At 32.9% G+C, this 15463-nt stretch overlaps 1 protein-coding gene across 2 annotated transcripts in view; it reads left to right on the plus strand.

The window, feature by feature from the left end:
- The window catches only part of ERBB4 (erb-b2 receptor tyrosine kinase 4), a 1058588-nt gene that overhangs the window by 784451 nt on the left and 258674 nt on the right, over positions 1–15463 (plus strand). For both annotated transcript variants that reach the window (XM_081813693.1, XM_081813692.1), the window contains exons 11-12: positions 588–678; positions 2981–3180. In XM_081813693.1, coding sequence (XP_081669819.1) covers positions 588–678; positions 2981–3180 — 291 coding nt within the window. The remainder of the gene's footprint in view (positions 1–587; positions 679–2980; positions 3181–15463) is intronic.

Consider the following 15463-nt stretch of genomic DNA (forward strand, 5'->3'; position numbering starts at 1 on the left):
ATTTATTGAGCACCTAATATGTTCAGGGCTGTTATATAGTGGCTGATAAGGGTCTCATAGACATGACTTGGATATGGATTTGCTATTGAAGAATGAAAAATCAAATGAGAAAGTTTAGGTATATATATGAATGCATTAGGCTGCAAGGCAGACAAATGATGTCATAAGTGTAGAGATACAGTAGTAAAGGATTTCCAGAAAAATTAAAGCTATATTTTTCTCTTTATGTAATTAGACTAAGTAGTTTTGATTTTAGAAGAATGAATCAAACTAGGGATCATTTAATTCTTTTTACATATATGGTTCTATGGTTCTGTGTGTCTGAGAAACCTAGATTTTTGGTGTTCATTACTTTGGTATTCTTTATCTATTGAGTATTGTGCCCCAGGAACTTTGGGTGAGACACTCAATCTTGGAAGAAGAACTCTGAGATAGAATAGAATGACTCGAAATAGGAATATTCAGTGTCTTTTTTTTACCTCCTATCTTCCAAGACATTTTCATCATATTTCAAGGATACTCAGCATTAAACACAGTTACTAAGGTAATGATATTCTGAGTGTTTTTACTGCCCTTGTCTTTTTTAGGTTTCTTGAACATACAGTCATGGCCCCCAAACATGACCGACTTCAGTGTTTTTTCTAACCTGGTGACCATCGGTGGAAGAGTACTCTATAGGTAGGTATATATGTTCAGAGATGCAGGTCTTCCAGATTTTAAGACTAGTGTCATGTGTACATATCTCAAAGTTTCAGCTTCACTGATTCAAGAAATATTGGGTTTCCACTTTTTATTCCAAAGGTAAGCCCAATGAAACATACCGCTGGTTGTGCTTTAAAGCATGCAGGATACAAAAATAAATAAATAAGTAAAGTATGCAGAATAAACAGTTTGATTTTTCTACTGCCTCTCACTTAAAACAGTTTTAGTGTTTTGCATGTATGGAGTGCATAAAATCAAACCTTTGTTTTTGAACATAATGTTATCATAACTAACAACTAACATAGGGATGACTTGATAATGGCTTAGGTGTGTGGGATACAAATGCTGTTTTACCAGAAGTTTCTTGTCTCTGGTGCCATCATTTGAACCACGCATAATGGGGCTGATATTTCAGGACTTGGTCTACTGCTCTACGTTAAATGCTGGCTAACAGTGGGCAGAAAAATCAGGGCTCAGAAGCACACTAAAAGTCTAATATCAATATTTTAATTCACATAATAAAAATGTGTGAGTTAATATTTATTAAGCCACTGCTTTATTTTATTTTAGATTTCATCTGTATGAGATTCTTATTTATGAACAGCTAAAAGTTGATTTACATAAAGGATTTAGATTTCATTTTTCCTACTTAAATCTGAAAGATGCCTAAATCAATATTGTCATCAAATATTCCATAATAATATTTCACAGAAAGTCCACTGAATTTTGTGATTAAAACAGGTATATCTGTAAGAGGTTTTAAACTGTAAAGGGGAAAAGTTCTTAATAAAAAGGCATAGTTGAGAGATACAGTCTGTCAAGTTCTACATGCAACCAAATTTTACTATCCATTGCATCAAATGTTAAAAATCTGTCAAGCATTATTATGTTCACATTGTAATAAACTCAAGATGGTTATGATGGGAACACAGATTTCAGAGAACGAATTACATCTCAGTTGAATACACATGTACTGAGTTTTATAGAGAGTTTTAATATGTATGTATGTATATGTATGTATATAAGTATATATTTAGGTATATGTGTGTGTATATATATATGAGTATTTATATATATATCTGTGTATATATATATAGATATACACACACACAGCACATGGAAAAAATTCTGAGTGTTGGCAGCAAAGTATATTTAGATTTATAAATAAAATAAAAGGGGACAGCTTTGATCTCCAAAATGTAAAATATTGTTCATTAGTTGATTGAAATGTGTGAAACAGATGATTCTTTAGAGAATAGAAAAGGAATTTAATTACAAAATGTAGACTATGTTAAAATAAAAACAATTTCCTTGGAATGATAATTTGTTTCCACAGTATAGTTGTTATTTAACTTTTAGAGGTGCTTTCCCCAGTTGTCCAAGCCTTCTGAGTATTTTTTTTTAACTTTTAGCTTAATTTCATTCTTCTCTTTAATTTTAATGTCTCCTATCTTTACTTATACATTCTTCAACTATTACAGTTACACTTTGGTTTCTGAGGTATAAATTAAAGCTAAATATCTGTAGTCATTCTCTGTAATATTTACCCTCTGAAAGCATGTCTAAATTTATTAAATAGAGTAGAATTACTGTCTTACTTTAGGTAGATGAATAATCATTCCATAAACATTTATTAATTATTTAGCTTTTTTAAAATTTTATTTTATTATGTTATGTTAATCACCATACATTACATCATTAGTTTTTGATGTAGTGTTCCATGATTCATTGGGGTGGCTGGGTGATAGACATTGGGGAGGGTATGTGCTATGGTGAGCGCTGTGAATTATTTAGCTTTTTAAAGTTTTATTTATTTAAGTAATCTTTGCACTCAATGTGGGGCTCATACTCATGACCCCGGGATCAAGAGCCTCATGCTCCTCCAACTGAGCCAGCCAGATTCCCCTAATTATTTAAAACAGAATTTCATCCTTAAAGAACTCGAGACTTGGGGGATAGTGGGAAAAATAGTGAGCGGATATGTCAGTGGTAAATATGTACACAGAAATGGAGATATCATTAATATTTATACCTCTAAAAATGAACATTTTCTTTTTGGGGGTCAAATGATTCCTTTTTAAACTCAGTATATATAGCATGTAGAGAAATAATATTCAGATCACAATTTACTGACTCAGTCCTTTTTTTATGCTCTATTAGCATTCTTTTGGAGTAAGATGTGACATCCTTATTTTACTTCAAGAATATGTGCCAGAAAATATTTATTAATATATACATATTAAATATTGTTCCATTTTCCTCCCTTCCTTCTCTTTAGTGGCCTCTCCTTGCTTATCCTTAAGCAACAGGGCATCACTTCTCTACAATTCCAATCTCTGAAGGAAATCAGTGCAGGAAACATCTATATTACTGACAACAGCAACCTCTGTTATTATCATACCATTAATTGGACAACACTGTTCAGCACTATCAACCAAAGAATAGTGATCCGGGACAATAGGAAAGCTGAAAACTGTAGTAAGTACATTATTCGGACATTAAAACAGAAACTTTGAACATTTTCTCCCATTCTACACTGGACCAAACAGTTAAACATAACTGAGTCAGACCTGTTCCCTCTTTTTCTCAACTCTTAGAAGGGGGGGCCGTTAATCAGCATGGGTGAATTTTTACAACTTATTGCATGTTTTTATAACATACTGCATGCTTGCAAATCTTGCCCACTTGCAAGAAACTTCCTGTAGAGACTAAGGTTCAATAAGTGTAAGTGGAACCTGGGAATCTAAATATGTAATAAGCATCCTGGGTCAGTTTGTGGCAATTCACCCTATTGAATTTTCTGTTTGCTTTTTGGTTTCAGTGAATAACATAGGATAACAGAGTGTCATTTGGGGGGTGGTGGAAAAAAATGCAGATGTGCTCTGAAATGTGTAAAAAATGCTGTTCAAGAAGTTTGCTGTTCAAGAAGAAAGTTCATTTCATGAATGCATTTTTGTAGGCATTTTCGTGGTTTCTTTATTTATTTTGCCACTTACCGATTCACTCCATCATTTCTTTGTTGCTCAGAAACAAATGATGTTTTCATGGGTACATAGCTATGCCCTTCCTATCTTATACTTTGATATTTCAACAAATAATATTTAACTCTTCTGTTCTACTAAGTACTATTTTCTTCTCCATCTACAAGTGCCACTGCTAAGCATGTGTTTGACTTATGATAAATATCAAATAAAAAGACTCAGAATTTAAGTTATCTGTTACAAATACATATACTTATTGTGGTCATGGTGAATCAGTCCTTTTAAAAATCAAACCCTAAGAAACAATTTGCTGTTGAGATGTCTTCTTATTTGTTTGGTCTTACCATGGGAATAAGCATATATACATAGTGATTGAGTTCATTTTGTACGTGTGTGAGTGAATAGTAAAGGACATTTTTAAAAAATATGAACTCTTAAGAGGCCTATGCAATTTAAGTTTACTAAGTTAAATAGTGAATTAATTTATTTATGAGTAACCCACCTTGTTCCAGAAAGTGTTTAAGGCAGCTCAGGATAGCGGTATTCATAAAATATAATTTGTGAGGAAATCACATGTTAGCTGTTTTGGACCCTTAAAAATACTTTCCAGAGAAAAGATCTATTGCAACATGAGTTTTTTTTGTTTGTTTGTTTTGGGTAAACTCATTCTTCGGTTCCACATAAAATCAAGAAATATAAAATCTTATTATATATCAAAATATGCATGTTCTCATTGAATGATATTTATCTTTTTATTTAGCCTGGATTATTTCCATGGTCTTATACCTTTCTGATTTCTGACAGAAAGCTTGTTCTTCTTTTTTTCTAATACTTAGGCTTCTTACCCCACATTACTATATGTATGTTTGTACATGCCCCAGACAAAATAGATTATTCACAGAAGTAAAATAGAATCTTCTTCAACACAAATTTATAACTATTTCCCTAAGTCAGGGTTATCTTCTCCTTTTCTCCTACTTCCTTCAAAAAACAAAATAAAACAAAACAAAAATAAAACAATAGTTCTCCTACCTTTCAAAGATAAGATTTAACTCTAAAAACAAGAAAACGAAAGAAAAAAAATAAAAGAATCAGAGAAACACATTCCTCTTTGACCCATTTAATCATTTTACAAACCCTCATTTACTTCTTTTATCTTTTGTAAACTCAATAAAAAGGCAAATGGGAAGAAGAAAATGCAGAAAGAAATTAAATGTTAAAAAAGCAAGATAGGGAAAAAGTATATAACTATTCCATACTTCTTTAAGACTTCTAAACTTTTCATGCAACCAAAAAAGTAAATGATAACAATAAACTAAAAATCTAACATGTTTTTTCAGTTTTCAGTGTTATGCCTGTTAGACTGATTTAGCCCTTTTTCAGACCATGAATATATTTTCTTTTTCTGTACACTTAGAGTTGACTTTTCAGTTTGGAGAAGAAATGAAGCAGTTAGGAGAAACACAGTTTTATGGCGCTTTAGTATAAAACTAAGCATTAGCATATTTTTAAATTTGTAACATCTTAGAACAAACAATTTTTGCCTGAAATCCATTGATCAAAATTTGAATTTTAGTCTAACAGTACATTGGATCCTGCATTTCAGAAATGTAATTACCCTATAAACTTGACTTTAGAGGCGATGCTGCTGATGTTTACATTGAGCCTACAGTGGTTGCGATCATGTGATTAAAGCCTTTTTATAATCCATACTACTATCTGCAAATGATAAAACTTAAATATTTACTTCATTTTAAATGCACTCTATGTATTGCATTTTTCATATATCCTCTCTTAATATCTTTTGCACATACAAGATATACAGAAGCACACACATATGTAATCACCACAAAATACACACATATAGTCAAAAATTTCAAAGCAGACTTTACAATTTGAAGAGATTGAGATTGAGAAACTCTAGGATATGAAAAGCTAGAACATTTTCTGCCTCTTCCTTTGTATGGTTATAGCACAAGCAAAATGGCAGTTCTGGTTGGAAGGACTATTATTATTTTTATTTTTAAAAAAGATTTATTTATTTATTTGAGAGAGAGAGAGAGTGGGGAAAGGGACAGAGGGAGAGAGAGAATATCAAGCAGACTCCACGCTGAGCATGGAGCCAGATGCAGGGCTCCATCCCAGGACCCTCAAATATTGACCTGAGCCCAAATCAAGAGTCAGCTGCTTAACTGACTGAGCCACCTAGGCACCCATGGAAGGAGTTATAGAGTAGATTAATGAAAGTATTTGAAGTTTCTTAAAATATTTCAACATAAACTTTTAACACCAAAACATAAACAGTAAAGAGATAAATATTAACTAACTCCTCAGAATCTGAGTTACATTTAAACTCACAACTTTTTCTTAAAAATATTTGTACATATACACTTAAACCCAACATAAACAAGAGAGAAACTAAATTCATAATTAACTTTTCAAAATGGAAGTACATTTATTTTTCTAAGTATCATCATTAGAAATTAAAACAATAGACACATAAAAAGAATATGTAAGTTTTGTTTATGGATATATAATGAAGCATATATCTTCATATATAAATGGTATCATAACATATATATTTAAATACTGTTCAGCCACCTATGTCTCTACTTAATATACTATGAGCATCTTCCATGGCAGAGTTCTACTTTATTTTTTAAAAAGATACATATAAAAATATTTATTGAACAAGTGCCATATTAATGGTAATTTAATTTATTTTCTAGTTTTTATATTATTAGATTGCCATAATGTGAATCTTAGTTCATAAAGCATTTTGTGATTCCTTGGACTAAATACTTAGAAGTGGGATTTCTGTGTAAGTGAGGTTGCATATGATAAATTCTGGTGTATTTTTCTACATCATCTTTCAAAAATGCTAGGTCAGTTTACAGTTGTCCTAAACAATGCTTGATAAAGAATATTTTCCACTGGTCATTACACCACTGGATATTATTTATGGTTTTAAATTTCAGTGATCTGAAATATGAAAAAGAGGTCTTTTAAATTCACATTTTTTTTAGCTGACATTGAGCCTCTTTTTATATGTTGACTGAATCATTTTAATTTCTTCTCTTGTAAATTAGTCAGTCATGAGCTTTCTTTATTTTCAATTGGGAGTTGGTCTTTTCCTTTTGGATTTGAAAGACCTCATCACAAATTAAATACATTAAATTTTTATCTCTTGAGTGTGTTATGTATAACTTTCCCTCTTATAGGTAATTTAAAAAATTTTGCCTTTTGATAAACAAACATTTTATGTTTTTATCTAGTTAAGTGGATGGATTGTTCTTTTCCTTTTTATGTTTATGGTCTTGTCATTGTCTTAGTCTTTTACTTCTAGTATTTTAAAAATTATATGGACATTTTTAATCCACCTAAAAGTTTTGGTATAGTATGATTTTTTAAAATCCTTAATTGATTAGGACATTGATCAAACATAATTTATTGAATAATTCATCTCTCCTCACTGATCTTAGGTGTCTGCAATATTTCAGGTAATTGGCAAAACAGTGCCAGGTTCTATCTCTTGATCTATATAGTTTAATTTCATCTTTGCCACCACCTTATAAAGTATAACCATCCCTGTTTTGCAGCTGAATATACAGATGTTCAGAAAGTTGAATAATATTCCCATTGTTTGGAGCTATTAAAAATCATATTCAGGATTTGAACCCAATGTCTGTCTAATTTCAAAGTCTATGCTCTTCATTTCACCTTGATTTCCCCCCAAATAAACAGAAAGTGGTTGGTTTTTGTAGGAAAACCTGATGATATACTGAAACATACCCAATGCAGCATAATGCTGAGGAACACACTCTAGAGCCAAAGCACCTGGGTTTTACTCCCAAGAAAATGATTTACTAGATGTTTGGCCATTTACTAGATGTTTGGCCTTTACTAGATGTTTTGACCTTAATTTTATCATTTGGATGTGGGGTTAATAATAGTACCATCTTCACTGAATGCCTGGCTCAAAGCAAGTGCTATATTTGTGCTAGCTATTATTTTTTTTTAAAGATTTTATTTATTTATTTGAGAGAGAGAATGAGAGAGAGCACATGAGAGGGGGGAGGGTCAGAGGGAGAAGCAGACTCCCTGCCGAGCAGGGAGCCCGATGCGGGACTCGATCCAGGGACTCCAGGATCACGACCTGAGCCGAAGGCAGTCGCTTAACCAACTGAGCCACCCAGGTGCCCCGGTGCTAGCTATTATTATACAATTATATTCTGTCCTACTAAAAAGAGATTATATAGTATATACATACATATAGACACATTATGTGGTGTAAAGATACAATATTTAACTGTTACTTAATGAAACATCCTTCTTGGGGAAAAGAATAGGAGGAAGAAATAACAAGGGCCTTCTTAAGGTGGAAGAAAAATTCACATTATCAAGGTGGTGAATTTTAAGTGTGTAGTAGCACATAAACCATGGGTAGATATGGAAGAAATAAGAGTGGTTATTACTAGGAGTCTAGATGTTGAGGAATTTAAAAATAATCTGGTGAGATTTTAAATGGATTTTTAAAAAACTCTATGCTTGAGACTCCTCTAAACACTTTTTTTCTTTACTCCATAATTAAAACATTTTAAAATTGGCTTTATAAGTAACAGACTATGCTTTATAAAAATATCCACGAAATATGAATTTTAGGTTAGTGTTTCAAGAGACAAATATTTGGTGAGGAGGAGTACATTTTTTTGTACAAAGAATATAAAAGGAATATAAATTTCTACATTTATCTATGATTTTGATGTTCCTGAAAAGTGATAGTTGAAAAATCCTCCTCTTTGGACACGAATCTAGAAAAATAGAATAGTGAAACTACAGTTAATTGCCAATAACTAAATCCTCTGAATGACAACATGCTCCAAGTTTATGATGAGTCACTGCATGTGCAGAATTTAATCAGGACAAAGAATTGATGAGTAGGGAATAAAGGGTATTTAACACCAGTGGAGAATAATACAATGTTTTCTTAACATATTCTTCTGCTTTACTATGGTGACAGTGAAAATAACTACAAAATAGTAAGCATTTTAGTTTTTATAACATCATAAGTAGTGTTGACTTTTATAAAATTACAATTCAATTAGTATTATCATTATCACCTCTAATAGTTGTATATTATAGAAAAATGAATTTTGATTATAAAGTTTACCTTGTTTTAAGAAAATATTGCTAAGATTAAAAATGTTCTTACTTTCTCTCAGTCCCTTATTTTTGACTTTAATTTATGTACTCCAAGCCCAGCCCATACTATCTTAGATAAACGTACATTTCCCAAAAAAGAGAATCGCCCATTGGGCCTCATAGCCAATCTTCACTGGAAAAGTAATAAACCTTGCCACACTTTTTAGTAAAACATAGCTCAGTACAAAACTTATAGTGTGTAGTTTAGGATATAGTGATGTCATTGTTTTTCTAAGTAATCAGAAGATAGAAAATCTTAATTGTACTTACAAGATTTTCTTCTTTAAGTTACTAAAGAAATATTAATACACTCTTCTTTGCAAAAAAAAAATGCAAAGAAGAGTTTCTTATTATATTTGAAATAGCACAAAATCTAATTACTAACAATGCTATAAAATATTCTCCGTGTTCTTATTAAGAGGGTAATAAGCAGTTAGTTATAATTTCAGAAATGACACTCTTATTTTGTAATCTGGAAATCCTGAAAGAATGGAGGGCCTCTCAACTACCAAAACCAGGATTACTGCAGGTTTAATGTTTTATTGCAAATGGCAACATTTTAAACTGACTTGCTGCTAGATCAATAGATGAGAAATTCTAAAGCAACAGTCTTTAATTATTAAAAATCCAGAAGTCTGGACTTCAGTGTCCAGAGATTGTTGCTTAGATAGTGTTGTGATTTGTATTGTATCTTCCCAAAAGATGTATTAAAGTCCTAATATCTAGTGCCTAATGAACATGGTCTTATTTGGAGACAGGGTCTTTGTAAATGTAATTAAGATGTAAAATAAAATGAGGTATTACTGGAGTAGAGTGGGTCCTTAATCCAATATGACTGGAGTCCTTATAAGAAGAGGAGAGGAAATATATGGACACAGGTAGGAGAACGCCATGTGAAGACACGTACACACACACAGAGGGAAGATATCCAAGCAATGACAGAGGCAGAGGCTGGAGTTATTCAGCTGTAAACCAAGGAACACTAAGGATTATTGGCAACAGAAGCTAGGGAAGAGGCAGAGAGCAGATTCTCCCTCTGAGCTTCCAAGAAGGAACCAGCTTGCCAACACTTTGATTTTGAAATCCAACACTATGAGAGAATAATTCTGTTATTTTAAGCCACTCATTTTGTGGCATTTTGTTATACCAGCTCTAGGAAATGAATACAAACAGTGGTTTGAAGCCCAAGATTCTGCATTTTTAATACATAGCAGATCATTCCAAGGCAGGTGTCTGGGGAAAATCATTTGAGAAACTACTAAATCACATGCCCCATTATTCTCCCTATTAGTGTATCCTCAGAAATATATTTAAAAACATATTGTCCTGGTAATTCATTTCTTCTTATGAGGGTCTATTTCCTCAAAAAGAATGTATGGTAGGAAAATTCACAGTTGAACAACTTAAAACTCTATATTTAATAATAGTTTTGGGAGACAAAGATAAAGAATGAACTTAAAAAGCATCCTATAAATAGTGTTCTATTTTTCTTTTTACTAACATAACATACTCTATAAAATAAGGGAATATTTAATGATAGTTTACAAATTAATTGAGTAATTATAGTACAATATATTGTACTATTAAATTTTATGTATTTTAGAGTTTCAACAAAATACTTAGAAATTTCCTTTACTCTTTACAGTTAATGTGCCTTCTGAGAGGTACTTTATAATGTGCTCAGTATTGTAAGAATATTCAAGGACTTTCTAATATTTTGTCACTGTTGTCACTGCTGCCTGTCATCTTCTCCTATTAGAATTTCCTTCCCAGGTCCCCTCAAGTTAGACATATAGTAACTAGAACACTTAAGACTAAATAAAGCACTGGGTCATGTCTATTTAACCTATTCAATATTCTATCACTTCTATCTCCCCTTTTTTTTAGTTTTAATTGATTCTAACATGTTACAAAGACTATACATATACATACAATATATATAACTTTCCCTACTTATAGATGCTACCACAATACAGTTTTATAATGACCCTTCTCCCAAGCATGTCCATATCCTAATTCCCCAAATCTCTGAATGTTACTTAGTATAACAAGAGATTTTGCAGATGTGATCAAGTTATGAATCTTAATAGGGGAAGGGTTAATTTGGGTTATCTGGGTGGGCCCTAAATGTAATCATATGTGTCCTTATAAGAGGGAGGAAGAGGGAAATTTGATTAAAGGAGGAGGTAAAGTGATCATGATAACAGAGGTTGGAATGATATAGCTACAAGCCAAGGAATGCCAAGGTGGTCTCTAGAAGTTGAAAGAGACAAGGAACAAATGATTTCCTGAAGCTTCCAGAAAGAATCAGCCCTGCTGCCACCTTAATTTTAGTCCACTAAGACACATTTTGGACTTCTGACCTCCAGACCTCTAAGAGACTAAATTTGTGTTGTGTTATGTGACTAAGCTTTGGTTATTTGTTACAATAGCATAAAGAATTAATCCAGCGCTCTTTTAATGACAGAAGCCCAACTCAAATTATTTTAGGCAAAAGAAGAGAGCATAAATGGAAACCAAAAGGAACCAAGTAGCTATACTTATATCAGACAAAATAGAGTTTAATTAAAAAACGTAACAAGAAAAAAGTGTAACAAGAGACAGTGATGGTCATTATATAATGATAGGGTGACCAATTCACCAAGAGGATATAACAATGGTAAATATATATGCAACCAACAACAGAGCATCTGAACAGATCTAAAGGGAGCAATCAACAATACAATCATGGTAGGGGACTTTAATACCCCACTTTCAACAATGGATAAATCATCCATACAGAAACTCAATAAGGAAACATTGAACTTGAACTACACTTCAGATGTAATAGATCTAACAGACATATAAAGAACATTCCATCCAACTGCAGCAGAATATATATTCTTCCAAGCACACATGGAACATTCTCCAGGATATATCATATTTTAGGTTACAAAGCAAGTCTTAGCAAATTTTAAAAGATTGAAGTCATACCAATTATCTTTTCTGACCATAAAGGTATGAAACTAGGAATCAATAACAGGAGGAAAACTGGAAAATCCACAAATAGGTTGTTTAACGTAGAAGTTAAACTAAACACACTACATAACCAATTGGTCCAAAATGAAATCAAAAGAGAAATCAACAAGTATCTTAAAACAAACAAAAATGGAAACATGCCATACCAAACTAATGTGGTGCAGCAAAACAGTGCTAAGAGAAGTTTATAGCAATAAATGCCTACATTTAAAAAAAGAAAGAAAAGAAAGATCTCAAATAAAATAACCTAACTTTATACGTCAAGAATTAGAAATCCAAGGCTAAATGAAGTCCAAAGTTAGCAGAAAGAAGGATATAACAAGGGGGCGCCTGGGTGGCTCAGTTGGTTAAGCGACTGCCTTCGGCTCAGGTCGTGATCCTGGAGTCCTGGGATCGGGTCCCGCATCGGGCTCCCGGCTCAGCGGGGAGCCTGCTTCTCCCTCTGACCCTCTCCTCTCTCATGCTGTTTCTCTCTCGCTCGCTCTCTAATAAATAAATAAATAAAATCTTTAAAAAAAAAAAAAAGAAGGATATAACAAGGATCAGAATAGAAATAAATGAAATAGAGAATAGGAAAACAATAACAAGTATTAATAAAATGGATAATGGCTTTTTGAAAAGCGAAACAAAATTGACAAACCTTCAGCTACATTTACCAAAGTAAAAAGAAAGAGGACTCAGGTAATATTATAAATGAAAGAGGAAACATTACAGTTGATACCACAGAAATACGAAGGATCCTTAAGAGATTACAATGAACAGTTATATGGCAACAGATTAGACAAACCTAGAAAAAATGGATAAATTACTAACAAGTTTGAATCATGAACAAAACAGGTGATCTCAATAAACAAGTAAAGAGGTCAAATCAGTCATCAAAAACCTCCCAACATAGAAAAGCCCAGGACCAGATGGTGTTATTGGTGAGTTCTACCAAATATTTAAAGAGAATTAATGCCAATCTTTATCAAACTCTTCCAAAAAATTGAAAAGAAAGGAACACTTTCAAATTCATTTTACAAGGCCAGCATTGTCTAGATATTAAAGCCAGATAAAGACACTATAAGAAAAGAAAGTTACAAACTGATATTCCTGATGAATATTGATGCAGAAATTGTCAGCCAAATATTAGCAAACTGAACTTAATAGCACATTAAAAGAATCATTCATGATGATCAAGTGGAATTTATCCCTGGTATGCAAGGATATTTCAAAATATGCAAATCGATAAATGTGATGCACTATATTAATAGAATGAAAGGAAAAATTATGATCATCTCAACAGATGAAGAAAAAGCATTTGACAAAATTTAACATCCTTTCATGAAAAAAGCTCTCAACAAATGTGATATAAGAAGAAATAGAAGAAACATATCTCGGCATAATAAGGACTATGTATGAAAAAGCCACCGCTTAGGAATACTTAGGAATAAATTTGACCAAGGAAGTAAAAGATCTGTACATCAAAAACTACAAGATACTGATCAAAGAAATTGAAAACACAAATAAGTGGAAAGATAACCGACACATTCATGGATTGGAAGAGTTAATATTACTAAAATGCCCATACCACCCAAAGTCACGTATAAATGCAATGCACTCTCTATCAAAATTCCAATGGCATTTTTCACAGAAATAGAAAAAATAATCCTAAAATTTGTATGGAACTATAAAAGATCCTGAATATCCAGAGCCATCTTGAGAAAGAACAAAGGTCCAGGCATCACACCTTCAGACTTAAACTATACTACAAAGCTATAGTAATTGAAACAGTGTGTACTGGCACAAAAACAGATACAGACTAATGGAGCAGAATCAAGAGCCCAGAAATAAACCCACACGTATATAGTCAACTAATATTTGATAAAGGAGCCAACAGTATTCAGTGAGGGAAAGAATAGTCTCTTCAATAAATGATGTGGGAAAACTGAATTTTCACATGCAAAAGTATGGAATAGGACCCCTTTCTTACACCATTTACAAAAACTAACTGAAAATGGATTAAGGACTTAAACATAATACCTAAAACCATAATACTACTAGAAGAAAACATAGGAAGTAGTAAGCTCCTTAATGTTGGTCTTGGCAGTGGTTTTATGAATACAACACCAAAAGCAGGAGCAAAAAGAACAAAAATAATCAAGTGGGATTACATCAAACTAAAAAGTTTCTGCACAACAAAGGAAAAATCAATAATATGAAAAGGCAAGCTTAAAATGGGAGAAAATATTTGCAAATCATATATCTGATAAGTTGTTAATGCACAAATTATATAAAAAACTCATAGAATTCAACAAAAAAACTGCAAATTTTCCTATTTAAAAATGGATAGAGGACTTGAAGAGACTTTCTGCAAAAAAAAGATACAGATAACAAGTACATGAAAACAGTTCTTCAACATCACTAATCATCAAGAAAATGCAGATTGAACCACACCTCACACATGTTAGAATCAGACAAGCCAAAACAAGCGTGAGGATGTGGAGAAAAGGAAACTCTTGTATACTGTTTGTGGGAATGTAAATTGGTGCGGCTGCTAGGGAAAACAGTATATAAGTTCCTCAAAAGATTAAAAAGAGAATTGCCATATGATCCAGCAATCCCATTTTTAGGAATATATGCAGAGAAAAATCAAATCAAGATCTCAAAGAGATATCTGCATGCCTTTATTCAGTCATAAAAAAGAATGAAATCTTGCCATTTGCAACAATGTGAATGGAGCTAGAGCATCGTATAATGCTAAGTGAAATATGTCAGTCAGAGAAAGTCAAATACCCTATGATTTCACTCATGTGGCATTTAAGAAACAGAACAGGTGAACATGGGGGGGGCGGGAAAAGAGACAAAAAAATAGACTGAACTATAGAGAACACACTGAGGGTTGCTGGAGGGGAGGTGGGCAAGGGGATGGGTTAAATAGGTGATGAGTATTAAGGAGTGCACTTGTGATGAACACCGGTGTTGTATGGAAGTGATGAATCACTAAATTCTACACCTGAAACTAATATTACACCGTATGTTAACTAACTGGAATTTAAATAAAAATTTGGAAAAAGAAAAAAAAAAAGATCCTTAGTCTCCTATTTAAAACCTTCCAACAGCTTCCCACAACTCTTTGGACAAAGCAGATAATCTTGTAAATCGCCACTAAATCCTGCATAATCTGGCCCTTGTCTACCTCACTAACTCATCTGATACCACTTTCCCACTCACTGTGTCCAGCCTAGGCTCTAAAATCACTAATCTTATTCCCTGCTCAGTCTCTCTTGGCTAGAGTTGTGATTCCCGATTTCCCCCAGCCCTCTTTGCTTTAAGAATTCCTATTTATCAGGGCACCTGGGTGGCTAAGTTGTTAAGTCTGCCTTCGGCTCAGGTCATGATCCCAGGGTCCTGGGATCGAGCCCTGCATCGGGCTCCCTGCTCAGTTGGAAGCCTGCTTCTCCCTCTCCTGCTCCCCCAGCTTGTGTTCCCTCTACACTGTGTCTCTCTCTGTGTCAAAAAATAAATAAAATCTTAAAAAAAAAAAAAAAGAAAAGAAGAATTCCTATTTATCCTTCTCA

Source organism: Leptonychotes weddellii, chromosome 3 (assembly GCF_054177405.1).
Source record: "Leptonychotes weddellii isolate Sample4059 chromosome 3, ASM5417740v2, whole genome shotgun sequence".
Lineage (NCBI taxonomy): Eukaryota > Metazoa > Chordata > Mammalia > Carnivora > Phocidae > Leptonychotes > Leptonychotes weddellii.